At 58.4% G+C, this 19,067-nt stretch overlaps 1 protein-coding gene across 5 annotated transcripts in view; it reads right to left on the bottom strand.

The window, feature by feature from the left end:
* Window positions 1-5,152, bottom strand: part of SLC16A2 (solute carrier family 16 member 2) — a 437,579-nt gene extending 432,427 nt beyond the window's left edge. For all 5 annotated transcript variants that reach the window (XR_007766937.1, XR_007766938.1, XR_007766939.1 and 2 more), the window contains exon 1: window positions 4,822-5,152. Coding sequence is in view for 1 of the 5 variants with exons in the window: in XM_050901504.1 (XP_050757461.1) it covers window positions 4,822-5,152 (331 nt within the window). In the remaining 4 variants the exon portion in view is untranslated. The remainder of the gene's footprint in view (window positions 1-4,821) is intronic.
* Between the last annotated feature and the right edge of the window lie 13,915 nt (window positions 5,153-19,067).

Raw genomic sequence — 19,067 nt, forward strand, 5'->3', positions numbered from 1 at the left:
CACTCAGCTCAAGAGACAAAAACCCAGTTCCTCCAAAATTCACCCCCGTACCCCTGCAATCACAACCTCCAGCTCCCAAAACAGTGGGAGCTGAGCGGAGAAGAGCCCGGCGCTGGCACACCGGCATCCTGCCGCGGGAAACCCTCGGTACATCTGGGAAAGCTTCGCGGTGCCCTTTGCACTCCCCAGCTAGCAGGGCTGGGTGATAAAAGGCTTTTTTATGGCTCTTTTTGCCAGATTTACATCCCCATCCGGGCTATGCAAATATTGTTCATGACAGCGCATCACTCCACGGGGTTAGGAAATGCAGAGGAGGGCTGGAAACCTGGATGGATGTGGGGAAGCCCCTAGAAACGCTGAGGTCCGCAATGCCCTCGGCCAACGCATCTGTGAAATGGGGCCAGCGCAGCTCCCTGGCAATTCATAAAAGCGCCAAATCCTGCGGATTTGGGTAAGAAGGTGACAAGCACAGTATCACCTTCAGGAGACGGGAGCCTCCCAAGCGCCAGCACTGGGTTTTAACACCCATCACAGGTCTCGGATCTATCACCGGTTGGTAATGTGTATTTAAGAGTGTCGGTCCGAGTGCCCTCACCCTTCCCAAAGCCCAAACCTAACACCTGGGGTAGATGTCTTTCGTTGCAGCAGGCTAAATAAAGTGCAGTTTCGTGGCAGCTGCCCCTATCTGGTCTCACCCGGGGCCGTGGAGTATTGCTGAAATTTAGTTGGGACCATTTCCAAGAATTACCTCTTGCGATTTACGCTCTCCTTGGGGTTTCCCTTCTCAGCTTCTAGAGCTCCAGCCATGCTCACCCGCCCTGGGGACTCTTCTTCAGCCCAGAGAGGAGTCCATAGCTTCTCATCCCGTCTTTCACTATGACTACTAGCACTGAAATGCTTTATTTTCTCCAAGAAACAAACTCACTCTTTCTTACCAAGCCTCTGTTGCGACGCTGGAGTAAAAAAGCCTTTTCCAGCTAAGCTCACCTGCCCTAAGGATGTGAAATCAGTGCTCACGAAGAAATTCCCCACCAAAACAGATGGGAATTCAGGTATAAAGATGACATCAGCTATGCCTTGGCTGACATCAGCTGTGCCGTAGCCTCGTGGGCACAATGAGATACGATAAGCCAAGGGTTATCATCCATGCACCAGCCCGGCTTCCCCAGGCACGGAGCGCTCTGGCAGCCTCCGCTCCCCGGCTGGGGCTGGACTAAAGGGGGGAAGCTGCTCCCCAAGTTCACGCACGCAGACCAGAGGATGCTGCCGGACACACGGACAAACTCAGAGGAGCTGCAGTCAAACCAGACCAGCTCCTCAGGCCATCTCCCCGAGTGCTTGCAGTTCCCATTTCCAGCAACCGAAACATTAAATATTAAGCAAAGAGAGTTAATCTATACCTGGGATATTGACACAAAGTGGAGGAGGGAGAAGAAAAAGATAAATAAACCTTTTTTTTAAAAAAATCGACGTGCCTCTCCAGGTTGCCCTGTCGGCGCTTGCCAGACCTCTGAGCACGGCACCAAGGATGCGTTCGGAGGAACAAGATGCAGTGAGAAGTGCCACCCTCCCGGCTCTCCCCAGGTAGCCAGAGCACCCTGCTAGGACACTCAGGTGGCTTGGGTGCAAGTGGGACCTCCTCGGCTGAGGGCAGAGCCCCGGCCGGCGACAGGCTCACCTTGCGCTCACCTCTCCCGAGGTTGGGAGAGCGTCCAAGCAGCGGCAGAGCAGACATCGATTTAAGAGGGTCAATGCTCAGTTAATGCTTACCAGGACTGTTCTGCCACTGAAATTGGCTTTTGGAGTTGGGGAAGACGAGCTCGCCGGGATGGCTCATCCGCCCCTCAGCTCAGCGTCAGCCCACGCCTGGCAAGGCCGACACCAGCGCGGCCGTGCCCTGCGGATCCCTCGGCACCGGAACAAGCCTTGTACAGCCGGAGGGAAACGCCACCATTCATCTCCCAGCAAACGCTTTCAAGCATCACTCAACACCTCTCCAGCAGAGGAGACCGATATTTTTTTTCCTGGCTGAGTGCTCACATGTTGGGTTTTTTTTTTTTTTTTAAATTCCAGTCTCAGCGTTCCCCCCCCCCCCCCCCAGCCCTCCGCTCCCCCCGAAAGAAAACAAACCCGAAAGCACAGAGTGTGCCTTGCAAAAGTCCCGGCTCTGGTGTCCCGCCGTGAAGGAGCACGCGGTGGTCCCAGCAGCCAGCCCGCCTCAGCCCGACGCTGCCTGTTGACATACGCGGCGCAGTATATTTCTTTAAACAAAGGAGCCTATGCATTCAATGCATTGTTGCGAGAGGGTTTGTTTTCAAAGCCTGACCCCAAATCTGAACTCCGCGGATCCTGCGTTTCTCAAGATCAAACGCGAGAAAACGTGACCAATGCAAACAAGAAATAAACCTTGATAATTATAGCCGTGTGCTGGGGCAGCTATTGTTTGCTGCACACTAGTACCTGCTTTAGCATAAACATAATCCTATTTTTAAAGGGATGCCTGACTGGCTTACAACATTACTCCCCATTTTGCCTCCAAACCCCCTCTTTGATAGAAACCCACCTTCCCGAGAACGGAGAGGAGATTTAAGAGCAGAGCCAAAAGGCTAAGCGATGCACCCGCAGCCGTGCCGAATGCCGGTGTTGGAGCGGAAAGCGGGTCCTCGTCCCCCTGACCCGCTCCCAGTTGGCGGGGGACGAGGGGGACCCCGGGGTCCGGCTGTCGCTTGCAGCTGGCAGGAGCAGATTGACGTCAGAGGACAAACAGACAGCGCCGGTCTTTTCAGGAAGGCCATATCACTTAGCGCTTGGAAAGGAGCTACAATATTTTCCTGATTATGTTTGCACGCAAACGAGCGCCGCGGGGAAATTATGCAACCCTGAGCGGGGAGGGGTGGGAGCGAGGGAGGAAGGGCTGGAGGGGAGCCCCACGCTGCACCCCGCTGCCCTCGGCCCCAGACGGCGCAGCTGCACCCCCCGAGGTACCGCGCTCCCCGCGGTAGACGGGCTCCATCACCGCCCCCCTCTCCCCTCCGCCGCCGGAGCCCCTGCACCGCAACCTCCGAGCGCGGAGGCAGCACTCAGCCGGCATGTCGCACAGCGCAGGGGTTATTAACGGCCTCTTCATTAAGCACCCGGATCAAAATGCATATATTCGTCACCCAGGCAATTTAATTACTGAGCCCGGGTTCACCTCACACACCCACACGCCTTTCTTTTTCGAGGCCTCTGTGCGGTCATAGCCATAAATAAATAGATTGCAGGAGCAAGAGGCAGATACTGACTCCTACAACCTCCGTCTTGGGCACGGAGCCTTTACACCACCAGAACTTGCAGTATTTAATTTCTTTTGCTACCGCTTCTACCTTTAGAGCTCTGCCTTAGGCTTTCTAGATACGATCACAGGGAGCAGGAAACAGAGCTACTCTATGAGCTTCCTAGGGATCACACGCACACAGGCACACTCACGCAGCCCATCAATCACCCTAATTACAACCGGCCACACGGCCACAGCTCTCTGCGGCACTCCGTTACTGCCCGTAATTACACGATTGCATCGTTTCTCTGGTAACAGTATCGTGGAGTTAATTTGTGATCTGTAGATGCGGCGTATCTCGTAATGCATTTCATCCTGGCGCACTGATCGCCGTGATCACCAGCCATGCGTCAGCTGAGCGGAGGGAACACGGGCAACACTGGTCCCCAAAATAAGACTTTAAGGTCCTCACATGCCCCCCCAGCACTGCCCCTCTCCGCAGCATACCCCCACTTCGGTTTCTGACTGCTGCCCACGTCCCATCCAGAGTCAGGACACGACCACAAGCAGGTTCCCTCAATGCCAAGTGCTTGTCTTCACCCGCCAGATAAAAGCAAGGTGGGCCATGGGTGTCCATCGTGGGGATGGATATGATCTTCTCGGGGAAGATACCAAAACCTGGGACAAGGCTGGGCCTCCTGACACCAGTGTCCGTCACGGACCTGCTGGGACCGCCACCCCGGCAGGCTGGTGTCCCTCTGCCAAGTCTACTTAAACAGTGGGGTCTTTGCAGCGAGAAACGTCCCTTTTCTCCGTGTTAACACTACGCAGTCTTGATCCTGGCTGAGCCTGTAGGTCCTACCAAAACACACAACTGGGTGCAGTTTGTGGGTCTTGCTATTAACGGATGTTAACTACTCGAGACCCCGCACTGCCCTCGGTGTGACCGTGCAGGCAGCAGCGCTGCCAGACCTGCCCCTACGTAGGCTTTCCCACTGAACGGATACAACTTGGAGGGAGCGTGCAGGTGAGGCAGATGCTCTCCTGCAGCCACCCCCGAGCGCGATGCAGCAGATAAGGCAGACAGACATACAGCTTGAAAAACCCGTAACAAAATAACAATAATAATAAAAAAAAAAAAGGGGGGGTGGCTCACACACACCAGCTGATTCACCAGCATTGCTCTCCTCACTCCAAAACACACCAGGCACGACAAGCTAAGGGCATGCTTTTCAGATGAATTACTTTTAATTGAGTACATAGGAGCTTAGAAACACATGATGCTGCCGGAGATAAATATAGCCACGGCTACAAGGATGGAGGGGGCAGGGAGCAATCGCGGTTCAACGCATCCGAGAAGGAGCTTCCAACCCCGCCGCCTCCTCGGTGTGCTCCGGGAGGCAGAGCCGGCCGAGCCGCCGCACCTTCCCCCGCCGCGCCCCCGCTCCCCCCGGCCCCGGCGGCTCGGCGGGGCTGACAGCTCCGCTTATACAAGCCCCGAGCGGCGGCCCGGGCCCCCCCTGCTCCCCCTGCCCGGGCCGGGAAGGGGCCGGGGGAGCCCGTACCTGTTTTGAACTCCAGCGCGGGGTCCTTCTTCCCCTCGCCCAGATCGCTCTGCAGCATCATGTAGAGGATCCCGAAGGAGTTGTGGATGCCGAAGATGGAGCCGTTGCACCAGGCGGCGGCGAAGACCACCACCCAGCCGAAGCCGCCCTCGGGGGGCTGGAAGGGCGCGGCGGCCCCGCTCGGACCCCGCTCGGCCTCGGCCCCGGCCCCGGCCCCGGCCCGCGGCTCGCCCTCGCCCGCCGCCGCCGGCCCCTTCTCGCCCCGCTGCGCCATCGCGGCCGCGCTCCGGCCGCCGCCCGCCGCCCGACTGCCCCGCAGCCGGTCCCACATGCCCGCCGCCCCCCCCGGCCGGCCCCCCCGCCCGCCCCCTCCTGCCGCAGCCTCACTCCCCGCCTCCCCCCCTCCTCCGCCGCCTCCATCCTCCTCCTCCTCCTCCTCCATCGCGCCGCTCGGCCCCCGGGTCCCTACCTGCGGCGGGGCCGCCCGCCTCCCTCCGTCCCCCCCCCACCCTCCCGTCCCCCCCTCCCCCGCCCCGGGCCCGGCCAGCGGCGGGCGGCGCTTCCCCGACGTCGACCGCGCTCGCCGCCCGCCCGCGGGGCTTTAAAGGCGGCCCCGGGCCCGGCCGCGGCCCCGCATCGCCCGTCGGGCCGCCGCGCCGCCCCCGCCGCCGCCGCATCCTGCGGCGGGCGCAGCCCCGGGGCGGGCCGCCGCCAGCACCGCCCCCGCGGGGCCCGACCGGGGCACGGGAGCCACCGGCTGCCCCCCCCCCCCGACCCCCCACCCCCACCCCGCGCTGCCCCCAGCCCGGAGAGCCCCGGCCCCCGCGCTCCGGACCCCCCCCCTCGGCTGCGGGAGCATCCCGCGGGGGGAAACTGCCCGGCGGGGGAGCGCTGGGGGGGGGGACGACGAGGGGGGCCCTCGATGGCCGCGGCGGGCTGATGCTGCCGCTGCACCCCTCTGCCCCGGCCGAGGTAAACGAAGCACCGGGAGCAGGCCGAGCGGGCGGCAAAACGCAGCCCCGGCGAGGGGATTTATTTCATTTCATGCCGGGTTTGCCAGTGGGATTTTTGGCTTGCCGGCATCCCCCACCCCGAAAAGTTTTGAGAGTGTTCTTTTGTATCGCTAACGCAGAGCCAGGCAGGCTTCTTGCTGCCGGGTGGCGAGGCGAGGAGCTTGATCCCAGCTTGATCCCAGCTTCGGGATGTTCCCCAGGGCCGCGGGTCACCCCACGTCGCCCCGGCGCTGGGGTTCGCCGAGCAGGACAGGCGGGCTAGCGGTGGCGATACAAACCCGGCGGGGAGCTGCTCTCTCGCCTCGGTCTTGTTTTGCAATAAGCTCTGCCTTTTCTCTTCTTTCAATAAATAATTACAAACCCACCAATGTATTAAAGCCTGTCTTTTCACACGCTGAAGGTATTTACACTTTAATATATGCCAAGTCTAAGTTATTATTCTTTCTTTACCCTAATGGCTGTGTCAGTGTCAGATTCCTATCAGAGTAAAATAATACATCCCAACCTCACGCTGCTCTTTCTTTACCTCCAGGGATATTAATTACAAACGCCTGGCGAGGCAGCAGGGCAGGGTGCGGAGCCGGCAGGGAGGCGGCAGGCAGGGCCGCACTGCCAGCACCATCTCCCCGCTTCTCCCGCCGCCGGAGAGGAACACCCGGCCACGGGCAGGCGGGCTGCAGGGTGGGAACGCGTTTGCCTACGTGCTGCGGCTCGCCGGGCTTGGCGAAGACCCTCTGGGACATTGCTACAGCCAGAAAAACCTCTCCTTGGCCTGCCCGCCTGCTCCTGACTGCAAATCGCTGACGGCTCCGGGACTACTCCATCGCCATCCGCTTCCTCCCAGCCAGGGGATGAGGAGCAGTGGTTCTCCCTGGCTCCCAGCAGCCTGCGTGTGCGTTGGCGAGACCCGAGCCGGAGGGGCACGACGGTGGGAGATGCGGCCTCCTCCCCTCGCCTTCCCGCTTCGCCGCCACGCCGATCGACGAGCCCAAATCCCCCCTACCCGGCGGGGTGCCCAGTGGTAACGCCATGCTCGGGTCAGCCTCGCTGCTGGAGGAACTGCATTTTTATTTTCCTTCCTCTCTGGTGGAGTCTCCTCCCCGGATCCCCATCTCCGCAGCACGGCCGGGGGAGGCTTGGGAGGTTTGGGAGCATCTTCCACTGCCCTCTGCTGACACGAGGAGCCGCAGCGCTGAATTTTAATAACCATTTTGCCATAGGGCCAGCTGAGGTTGCTGGCCTGCTGATTTTATTTTGTTAAGCCCCGGCAATCTGAGAGGGAAGGGGTTTGGGGTTACCCGGGCTGCGCGCAGGGGAGCTGCCCCCCAAAATGCAAATTCCCCGCAGCAACGGAGCTGGGGCTGGATTAATAACAGCAGAGAGAGAGGTGGGAGAGCCCTTTGCCATAGCACACACCATCTCACGGAGACTTCTCCCCTCCGGAGCTGCAGAAGGCTCTTGCGGAGTGGGAAGCGGGGGGGTTAATATTGCTGTGGACCTTGAGCCAGACACAAAACCCACTGAGCAGCATCTCTCCTGGATGTTGGCTGCATGGTGTCTTGACGGAGCATTTTCCTGGCACCGGCTGTGCCAGGCATCACTGCAGCTTTCTGGGCTGGGCTGAACAACACCAGCAGGGCCGGGGGGGGGTAAAATCACGGGGAGGGGGCTGAATGAAGCGGGGGTTAAAGGGCTGGGCTGGGCGAGCTGGTGGAGGGAGGGAGCTGCAGCTGGAAAGCTCTGGCAGCGTCAGGCAGAAACAGCTCTGCTCACCGGTGTAAGACCAGCTTTTATTTAGATTAGAGCATCACACCCAGAGGGTTTGCAGCTCTGTAACCACAAGCTGAACAAAACGCCGAGAGAAAAAACAGATAAAGCTGCTCTTCCCTGGTTGCACTCAATGATAAAATACCCTTCTGTGGCCACGGCATGGCTTTCCTCAAAGTCCCCAGCCTGCTGGCTCGGTAAGGGACGTGGTGGATGGCTGCGGCCGAGCCGGGCTCTCCAGGACCCACATCCAACATCCCTGGAGAGCTGGCAGGCAGTGCCTCGTGTCACGGCCGACGGGCCTCCAGTTGCCCGGGCAAAGCATGGCTGTCAGCAGCTTGTTGCTTGTCTCCGAAATGTGGTGCCAGAGCCTCTGCCAAAGGGATTGGCAGCTACAAAATGTGTGTGTTTGGTGTTGCAGAAGGGGAGGAGTGATCGAATGGAAATATCTTACGCAAACACCTCGGGAAGCATCGCGGTGGGATGTGGCCTCGGAGGAGAATACAAATTCCCGGCGGCTTTGCAGCCTGGCTTTGTTTCGGTGGGCATTGCACAGTGGTGTGGGGACGCGTAGGGGTGTCCCGAGGACAAAACGTCGCTGACAACGTCTGCTGCTTGGCCAAAAGCGCCAGGAAAACAGCTCCGGTAGTGAGCAGCTCCCGGCAGAGACATTCATATGCTGGGCACAACCCTTTCCCATCATTAGCAACGCTTTTCTCTTTAGATTTCAGCCGTAGTAAGACAGCTGTTACATCTGGGCTGACAAAGACACCAAATACGTTATCCCAGAGGAATAAACAACTCGGGCAGCCTGACAGGACATGGCAGCAGTCACCCACAGGCAGGGATGCTGGAACACGGGGTCCGGCACCCAAGACTTGTCATGGTGAGAAGGCAGCGAGAGTACCAGGGCTTGCAGTGCTGCCCGTGCTGCCTTCAAAAGAGAGCAACCCCACCGGCAGGCAGCCAGGCCGTGGGCAGCACTGCGGGGCTGCTGCCTGTTATACCCAGCCAAGGCAAAACGCACGCCGTAGCATCCTTTCTCTGCCTGACCTTCCCAATGTTTGGGGCTCAGAACATAAGAGGTGGCATTTTCCACCTTGTTAGCGAGATTAAAGTCGCTTCTACTTGGTTTGGCTGAAAAATGAGGCAACTTCAAAGTGCTGTTGTGAGCAGTGGGTTTTCAGGGCACGATGTGCCATCGAGCTCCGTGTTTGGCTTCGTTTGGGTGGTGGCAATCGCAGCACCGTGTTCACTCCAGCGGCTGCAGGCTGGGGGGGAACGTGGTCCGGCTCAGCCACAGCTGCTGCCCCATCTGATTTACCATGCAGTTGAGCAAAAACGCTATTTCTGGCCCAAATGGAGCAACGGGATGGATCTATGTTGTATTAAAGGGCTTCTGGGGTGGTTTAGCTGCCTGCTCGCCTTCACTGTCCAGGTGAAGAGGTGTGAAGGGCACTTTCTGAGAGGGCTTCACTGGTTTTGAGTCCTTCCTTTAAAAGAGGAGCTACAAGGGTATGTTCCTGCGGAGAAGTGGAAGCTCCTGGCTGGAGCCACCAACCCCAACCACCATCCAGCTGCCAGCGGCCGCTCCGGCTCTGCCGTGTAACCCCGCAGGACCTCGGCGAGAGGTGCCAGAGATGCTCTGCTGACGGGAAGAGCTCAAGCCGGCGCACAAAGGAGGCAAAGATCCAGCTGTAAATTAATATTTTATAGAACACCAAGAAAAATCAGAGAGGCTAATTACAGCGATAATCATCGCGGCCTGGAGGCATTTCCATGGAAGTCAGGAATTACCCAGGATTACCTCACCCCTTGCAGCAGCCTGCGCGGGAGGCAAGCGCGTGCAGCGGCGGTGGCACGGCACCCAGCACCTCCTCCTGCGCCGGCCGGGGGTCTGCGACCCAAACCGAAGAGCAGCCGGGTTTTGGCAGCCTCCCGGCATCCGACTCCAGATGCACAGCGCTCGGTTTGCTGAGCTGAGGGCGACGGAAGGTTGGAGTCGTGGAATTTTTGGCTGGGTGCTTACCCCAGCGCCGCCGTGCCAGCGCGTGCCTGTTTGTCCCCAGTGCCACTGATGCGGGAGCCGTCGTTGACTCCAAGTAGGTTAAAACCCCGAGGTGTTCAGGGCATTGCTAGCAGAGAAGTTTGTGGATGTGCCCCCAGGATAAGTTGTTCCCATGGTTCGTTAATTAGTGGTAGTAACTGATAATTGCATAGTTTATCCAGGGACAGAGTGAATTCCCCATCAGCTCCTCGGTTTGGAGGCTGGGGGGCACATCCCAGCTCCTGCGCGACACGAGGTTGGCCCCACGCTGTTTGTGGCAAGCCTGGAGCATCTCCGCGAGCTGCGTGGCCAGGAGGGCTGCCTGCTCCTGCTCCATGGCCCAGAGCAAAGCCAAGGCAAACATCTCCAGGGCGAGCGGCTGTGGAAGCAGAGGAGCATCAGTGCAGCTGGTTCATGCGGCGGAGCTCAAGCAGGAGGGCACCACCGGTCTAAGACCCAACCTGCAAGTGGGAAAGGAAAAAAGCTTGGGTAAAAACCCCACGCCTGCTGCGCAGAGTCGGGAAGAGCCTGGGCAGAGGCCGGCCCTGGGCTGAGGGTGCTGCTCAGCTCCGCGGGTGCTGCTGCCTGCCTGCACCCTGCCTGAACCGCGTGGCAGCACCCCTGGCACTGGCAGAGACACCAGGCACAAAGCGTCCCCTCCCACAGCTCTGGGGCAGGGAAGGAAAGAGAAGTTCCTAAACTGTAGAGCTGGTAAAGAGGCAGAGAAGAGCTGCAAGGACCTCCCGTCGACAGACCGTCTGCCAAAATGTCCCCTAGCACGTGGCCTGGCCGCCACCTGAGGCTGCGGTGAGACAGCCAAGGTCCCCTGCACACAGGAGCGGAGCTGATGCTCCCTGGCTCTCTTATCTGTCTGCGACAGGAGCAGCGCGCTGCCTTTTTCTGCCTGTCCCCGCAGCGTGTGCACCAGATGGCCAAGCTGCATGGGGCACCCCGGGCACGCTGCCCGCTCGCTTGCCTGTGCCCTCCAAGCTCAGGCGTGCACGGGGGCTGTGAGCACCCTTGCCTAGGTGGTACGGGAGGTGGTCCAGGGGCTCCGGGGGCTGAGGCCTGAGGTGGTTGTGACACCCATCGGATTTGCTCCTGGCAGTTTGCAGGTTCATGACGTGCTGACTTGCTCCTGCCAGCTCTGGCAGCACAAAGAGCCCCGGAGCTGCTCCGAGCAAGGGCTGGGTGTGACCGACGGCTGCAGGCAGGGTCGGGCAGCTCTCGCCTCGGACACAACGGGTCACGGCAGAGGGGCTGCTCACACCTCCTGGCCGAAGGTGAGTCCTCCAAATCCCTGCGACAAGGTGGTGCTGACACAGGCTGTGCCAGTCCTGGGAGGAGCATCAGCCTGTCTCTCTCCGATCGGCTGCACTTCTGGCCCTGTTAGGGTCAGGGAAAACTTTTACTGCATTTTTTGAGATGAAAACACCCTGGTAGCACCAGCTAATGCAGCAGCACAGGGACAGCACAGCCTGCCAAGGAAGTCCAGGCTGAATCCGAAGCAGCCGGCCTGAGTGGCCAAGCTGCCCTGGCCACTCGAGGAAGGTCCCTGGGGACACCCGTGGGTGGGGTTGGCACGAGGGCGCAGCAGCCGGGGCTGGCGCAGGCTGCAGACCTGCCCGAGCACCTCCGGGCACATCAAAGCTGCCTTTATGCCGCTGCCTGCAAAGGAGACGGGCTCGGGGATGGGACATAGCCTTGTGCCAGACACCTAGGTCCAGCCTAGTGAGTTAGCAGGAGATAGCTGCTGTCCCTTTTGGGGTGCACTCGCCATGCGTCCGTTCTTGTTTTCTCTTCTTGACGAGGACCGGGAGCGGTCGCAGCAGCGCTCAGGGTTGGGGGTGCAGCAGCCTGATGTGCTGGGGAACAGGGAGCTTAGCCCCGCTGCCTCCACGGTGCTTGCTGCGGTGCCTTCCTTACAAACATGGCTTAATCCAGCCCTGGGGCGCAGTGTAAAAAAAAATCAAAGCGTGAGTCATTCCACTCCAAACCTCAAACCATGTCACAGATCATCCCTCGCTCCGCTGAAGTTCTCCCTCTTTCCCCACACGCCTCAGTGGAAGGGGAAAGGGGAAGCAAACACAGTTTCCCACATCCCAGCTCCTCGCCCAGCTAAAAAACCTGTCTTGCCTGGCTCACTCTGCCCTCTAGTAGCGGTTGGATTTACAGCAATGTGCTATTTCTGTGCGGTGCCTTGCTCTGCTGCACCGCCAGCCTCCAGGCCGGAGCTGCCCCTTGGCTGCCCTGGCTGGGCAGCGGCATGGCCAGGGGTTTGAGGAGGGGGTAGGGGGTCCCCAAAGCCTGCCCTGGCTCTGCTGGCATCCCTGGCATGGACACGCAGCCGGCATGGGCAAAGCTGTATGATTTTCCCACAGTCCCAGGCCCTGAGCGAGTCATTCATGTCCCTCCTTGGCCAGCTTGGAAAATCCCTGCCAGTCACTGGGGCTGGAGCGTGGACAGAGCCCGGGCAAGGGTTTTGCGTGGGCTGGAGTGGCCTGAGAAGGGCAGAGCCCTGAGGTGGGTTTGTTTCTGGACACCCAGGCTTGGGTTCTGTTAGCTCCAGCTAAAGGCTTTGACCTGGTCTGAGACCAAGCGGCACCCATGGGCTATGGAAAGAGGGGGCTCTTTTGGAGGTAGCAGCACCAGACATCCAGCCCCACTGCCAGAGACCCCCAAATGATGAGACGAAGCCCTTGCGAGCATTCGCACCAAACGGCTTCTCAGCACGGTCCAGCGCTGGCTCTGGGGCATGACCAAGGAGAGGACCGAAAATCCTCCGGCAATAGCAGTTGGTAACGGTGGCGAGCTGGGGAGGATGAGGGTTTGCTTGCTCCGGTTCTGGGGCTCAGCTGCCAGCCAGGTCATCACCCTCGCACGGTCCTGCCTGCGAGCCGGGCAGTACCACGGGGAGACCCAAGGACATCACAGGGCGCGGAGGAAGCACGAAGAAGACGGTGGCGATGCCCAAACCGGAGAAGACGACACGCAAACCGCTCCCCTTCTTACCAGAGCATCCTTTCAGCTCTTAGTCTTGCCAACTGAAGGATTTCCATCTGGATGGTCTAAACCCTCAGTTTATGGCAAGTCCAGGTTGCAAAACTATGGAAAATTAGGTATTTATCACAAAAAAAAAAAAAAAACCCAAAGTTATAAGGGAGGGAGCTGGGGTCCGCACGGGCGAACCCGCGCACCGGGGCCGGCCGTGCGGAGCGGGGCGGAGCGGGGCGGAGGCGGTGGCGGAGGGGGGCACATGCGCCGTGCGCGCACTGCGGAGCGGCGCGGAGAGGCGCGCAGCGGGGAGCGCGGCGGCCGCCGCCGCAGCCCTGCACAGCCCCGCGGGGCCGCCGCGGAGAGACGGCCCCCCCTCTCCCCCCCCGCCCGCCCCCCCCCCCCAAAGCCGGCGGAGGTGAGCGGGGGAGGGATGCGGGAATTACGCGGCACGGGGAAGGTGGGGGGGGGGTGTCTCCCCCCCCCTCAACGTCTGAGCTTGCATGGGGGGCGGACACCATCGCGGGGCATCGGGGAAGCGCTTTGCAGCCTTTTAATTGGGGTCCCCTATGGCTCTGCATCTTTGGGGGGGGGGGCATCCTTGCATGGAGGGGGTCCCCCACCGCTTTGCATCCTTGCGGGAGGGGGGGGGGGTCCGGGCCGCTTTGCATCCCTCTGTTGCAGGGGTGTCCCCCATAGCTTTGCATCCGTGCATGGGGGGGGGGCGGGTGGGGTGCGTGTCGCTTTGCATCCTTGCATTGGGAAGGGGTTGTCCGAGCTGCTTTGCATCCTTGTGGGGGGGGGGGTCCCTCGTCACCTTGCACCTATTCACCGCGGGGGGGGGAGTGGATCCTCCACCGTTTTACACCTTTGCATGGAGGGGAGGGAGTCAGGCTGCTTTGCACCTTTTCATCGGGGGGGGGGGGGGGGATCCCCAAACCACTTAGCACGTTTGCATCAGGGTGCTCTGGGCCTCTTTGCATCCTTGCATGGGGAGGGGCAGGGGGCATTCTTGTATGAGGGAATCCTAGCAGCTTTACAACCTTGCAAGGGGGGGGGGGGGGTCAGGCCTCTTTGCACCCTTGCATGGCAGGTGGGGTGCTGTCACTTTGCGTTCCTGCATGGAGAGGGTGGTACCTGGGTGCTTTGGACACTTGCATTGGCGGGGGGGGGGGGATCACTTTACATCCTTGCATCTTGGGGAGGGAGGATCCACCACTGCTTTTCAGTTTTACATCATTGTGGAGAATAAGCGGGGCCCGCGGTCACCTGTGCAGGGAGAGGCACCTATAGCCAGCGTAGGGCAGGGCTCATCACCCCCTGGCTGGGGGACGCGGGGGGCATGGCGGCGCTGGGGTGCTGCAGCCTGGCGTGAGGCTGGGGAAGCAGAGGGGACAGGGCCGAGCAGGGCAGAAGCCTGGTGGCACATGCCATGCGTGGCCCCCCCACCCACCCAGCCTGGGACCCTCCCTGGGGTTTGGAGCCCCCCCACCCCAGCCCGTGGCCCCCCAGCCTGGGGCACCCCCCCCAGGCAGGCTGCAGGCAGGCACACCCCTCCCCAAGGGTGCAGAGCCTGGGCCTCCATGCTCCGTGATTCAGCTACTTGCAGGGAGCTTTAATTTTATCGCTTAAAACTCGAGTTCTTGCTGCCTCGTGGTGGTGTCAGCGTGATAAAATACCTATGGATTAAGATGCTTTTTAGTGTAGTTCGTGGCTGCTTTGTCTGCGGCTGCCTGGCATACAGCAGGCAGCTGCCGGATACGCTGCCGGACACGAGCTGGAGGAGGGGAGCGCAGGACCTGGATGTATGGGCAGATTGGCAATGGCAGAATTAATAATTCATCTTCAAAACTTCAGCGTGCCAAGGCACACCCCTTATTTGCTGCATCTCGTTGCCTGGATTTTAGAGAGGTTGCTAGTTTCATTTTAAAAAAAAAAAGGCATTTTGATGGCATTTCTGTATCTCAGTAGCATCCCCTAAGACAGGTTGAACAGCTCGGTGATTAGGGGAGGTTGAAGGCAGCACCAGTCTGGCAAAACTTCATCTGGCAGCCAGAAGGTTAACGTGCACCGTGCTCTTCTGTTCGCAAAGGCAGAGCACGCTAAGGGCTCTTGCACATAACGCCTGTGATGCAACTTAGACCCCAAATGTCCGCTCCTTTCCCGAGGAGCTGAAGCCCACAGGGAAAACTCGAGATGAAGCATATTTTGCTTTGAGCTGTCATCTCCCTTGGCCCAGTTCTGAACCAAAGATGCTCATCCTCCATTTTATGGTGGATGACAAATCAGCTGCGGATGCCAAGATCTTGACAAGTTACGAACAACAGCCCTCAAGCCAAAAGTGTTAAAATTAAAACAAAAAAAAAAAAAAAAAAGCAAGAATGTTTTTTGCAGAGCTGCTCATCCAAAAAGCCACCCTCTGAGCTGCGCCCCACGGGCGAGAGCCGCAGCATTTTGCACGTCTCGGTGAGCAGAGAGGATGCAACCGGCTCCCAGGCTGGACCTGCCCCAACTCCTCCAGATCCCACCGGGATTTTTGCAGGGCTGCACGTACAGCACTGGCGGGCGAAGCAGCCCTGGCAGCCTGGGAAGGGACCGCCCGGGCACACGGCACAGCCCCGGCAGGGAACCGCATTTGAGCTGCCTGGGAGCGCTCTGTGGCTGGAGATGCCGGTTCTGCGGCTGTTCCCAAAGGCAGCGAGCACCGGGTTTCCAGAAAGACCCTTGCTGCTCGCCGAGGGTTTCCTGGGTTTATCAAAGCGCCTTCTATATTGGGGAGAATAAGGCTGGTTTGTTCAGCAGCATCCTGCTCACACAAACCGCCAGCGAGCGAGTGAGATCCTTCTGTTAATGAGCTGAGCACAAAAGGGAAAAAAATGTCATTGAAGATTTTCCTTCGGTAATAAAGAGTCATTAAAAACAACACATGATTCCCGGGCCAGCGAGGATCTTTTCCAGCCAAAACAGAGCTGGGATTTGTGCTGCTCTTCCCACCGCCCCATCCCCTGACTCCTCCTCTGAAGATCAAGGCAGGCATCTCTGCTCCCAGGCGGTCCTGGCACAGGAGCCACGCGCGGAGCAGCTGAAGGATGACGGAGGAGGATCACGCATAGTTTCATCCACACCTTTTTTTCACCCCTTTCTCCCTTCAGCGTTAGAGCATCGGGGCGTTGCGTTTGCATGGATTTAGTTTGGATCCGAAGCAGAGATGAAGCCAAAAGGTGGTGGTGGTGCCGGGTCTGTCCGGGGGCTGGCAGCAGCATCTGTGGGATGGGAAGGACCTGATGAAGTGGCCCTCAGCTCCCTGACCAGCACCGCGGGGCACGGAGGGCTCCCCGTTTCTGAGAAATCAAACAACAGAACCAAAACCCACATCAACTAAAACCCAAGGAAAACAACTGCCTGGAAACCCACTTGCCAATTTACAGTGTTTGCTAGTTGCATACCTGTAAAGAAACATCATTTAGATGAAAAACATTAAGAAGCCTGTTTGTTTTAAACCAGACACATAGCAGGACAAGGTTTTTATACTAACCCCGAGGTAGCAAGGCAGTTGCATTTATGGCATCCTCCTAAGCAGGCTTTTTGGCGAAGGTTGGTGTTGCAGAGCCCAGTCTTCAGAGGCGTTTGTGATTTAGAGGCAATTTAGTCAAGTGCTGTTCCTCGAGCTGAAACATTTTGCAGTAGAAGGGGAGGGGGGGGAAATACTGTGGCATTTACTAATAAAACTCTTTAGGCAATATTTTTAGCTGTGATTTAACGTTATGTTGCACTTTGCTGTGAAGTGTTTGTTCGCTGAAGCCTCCTGGCAGTTGCTAGCCGTGGTAGAGCTGCCTTTGGCTGAGTTAGCAGAGGAGGAGAGCTGCAGATGGACCGGAGGAGAGGTGCGGGCAGCGCTCCCAGCCGGGGCGGGCGATGTGCCTTCCCGGTGGGACACAGGTCACCAATTCGGCCCTAACCCAGGGAGCGATGCAGCTCTGCCCCAGGGCCAGCCAGGCATCCAGCTCCCTCCTCCCTTTGGCTGGAGGGCCTGACCTTTTCCCTGCGGTTGCAGCTCAGCCCCAATCCATTCTTGGCCGACAGCAAATATTCCTCCGTGCCACCCAGGATCAGGGCTGAGACCTCTCAACTCATTTCACATGTGCTGTGGGAGCAGCGAGTCCACAGCCCCGGCTTCCAGCCTCCCCCAAGCCGATAGCCTGCAGATGGGGGACCAGAATCAGCATCCCACGCCCTGGGGCTTTTCAGTCCCCGAGGCATTTTGCCAGGCGATGCTTTGCCGTGAGACGTGCTAACCCTTCTCACTCGGGATGGGGTGCTTTCCGTGGCCCCAGACCATTTGTAAAGCCAGACTGCTTCTGGATGCAGAGGTCTCAAGGGGGGGCAGGCAGTGGCATTGCTTCTCCCATGTCCATCAGCCTCAGTGCGATCATGAGAATTTACTCTCACTGAAGATCTGCCCTCTAGTTTATTTTAAGCGAGGGGAATGCTCGAGATCCAGCCGGTTTTAATATATTTAATTAACCTTTGGACAATAGCTCTGGAGTGATTATCAGCTTCACACAAAGCAATGACATTTGTCATGCTGGTAGCGTTCACAGTCATTTGGGCTAGCAACAAATTAAAAAGTGGTCGCAGATGCATTTCGTAAATTAGAGCAACGAGTCCTTGCGGTGCAGATCACGCTCCATTTTGTGTGAAGTAAATCAGCAGATCTGGTCCAGCTCTAGCAAGCAGGTTTCTCCGCATTGCAAAGAGCCGCCTGCACAGTTTTTGCTGGTTGATTTTTTTCTGAGACACCAAAGCTTCAACCCCTGTAGGCTGTAGACTCTGCTCTCCTCCGACTGTCATGGCCCATATCAGCCAAACATCTGAGGTTGAGAAGCAGGAGTTTAGGGCCACCTGAGCCAGAGGTTGCCCCTCAACCCTTAGGTAGCTGCTGGCGGCCCTGTCTGTCCTCTGCACATTTGTCCTGGTGCTCCTTGAACCCTCCTGCACCGATTTCCAGCACGCTCCGTGGCAGAGCGCCACAAATCAACAGCTCGAAAGCCTGCTGCTTTTGCAACTACCACTTATTTCTGTCTGCTCTGAAACATTGCACACCCCAGGGATCCTTCCCAGCCCTCTCCCGTACCAGATCTGTCCTGCCAAACTCCACAGGACAAGCTCCTTCAGGCACCTACAAGCCCAGCTGAGTGTCACCTCTACCTCTTGTCCTTTTCCTGACTCCAGAGTCGGCTCTTTTTTTTTGCTCCTTTCAATATTTCAGGACTGCCTTGTGTCTCCTTCTCCCTCCTGCCCCCGCAGCCCTTCCCCACCTCGCCGTTCCCAGGGGTGCCTGCACCAAAACATGGGTTGCTGTCCTGAACAGGCATTGTGAAATCTGGCACTTCTTGTTCTTTTGATATTCATTTGTGAACTTTTTTGTCTTTTGTTCAAGGATAATAGATTTTCAATATACCACTTCTTAGGTTTTTTGCACTACTCTGGCTCCTGGCATCCAACCAAAGCTTTTGCTCCCTTGCAAAAGCCTCCGGTTCCTGGCAGCATCTGGTCCTCAGGGCTCAGCAGCACCCTGGGGAACCCAATTTGGGTAAGAGCTTTGATTGCAAGGGCCAAGCAAACGGACTGCCCCCAAAGCTTGGCCCAGAACCGAGCTTAGCTGCAGGGGCTGACCCAAACTCTTAGTCTTTAGGCATTTGGCATGGCTGTGCTCGCTGCACACTTTACCCACGTTCTCCCCAAATCCAAGCTCAGGGTTTGTCTTGGCCGTCTGACACACGGTGAATTAGGTTTCCCTTGGCCGCCTTGTACAAGCTCAGCTGCTGCTTCACACGCCATCCAGCCGGTTGGGTGCCGTGCTTCAATACCGTCCCGCAAGGTATTGAAGATACCTCGATGGCTGATTTGTTTTTGCAAGCCAGCAGTGCGCAACACGGAGATCCTTCCCAGCCCAGCTCTGCTCATCTCTGCCATGGCTCCATTCCCAATCCAGGTTTCTCCTGCACTTTCTCCCAGCTATAGAAAGTGAACCCCAAAATTGCCTTCGGTCCCACCTTGGCCCAGTGAAGGAGGGTGACAACAGGGAGACTTCTCTCTCCTCTCCCATGCCATATGAAGCAGGGCACTGGGGCTGAGACTGCAGGTATCAGGCACTTAGCAAACCAAACATCTGTCTTGGGGATTAGCCGGCACCTGAGAAACATGTTGTCACCCAGCCTGTCCCTCCTTGCAGGGCCATCCAGAGCATGCATGATCCTTCAGGCCACTTTGGACTCCGCTGTGGGAATCCAGCTTGACTTTGCAAGTCACAGCTCAATCCCCTGCCCAGTGGGAGAGGGCAAGTGGGTTTGGGGGCGCAGTGGAGGTGAGGAGCCAGTTATGTACATGAAAAGCTATTGCAAAGAATGTAAGGAGCAATGGCT

This window comes from Gymnogyps californianus, chromosome 9, assembly GCF_018139145.2.
Source record: "Gymnogyps californianus isolate 813 chromosome 9, ASM1813914v2, whole genome shotgun sequence".
NCBI classification, from domain to species: domain Eukaryota; kingdom Metazoa; phylum Chordata; class Aves; order Accipitriformes; family Cathartidae; genus Gymnogyps; species Gymnogyps californianus.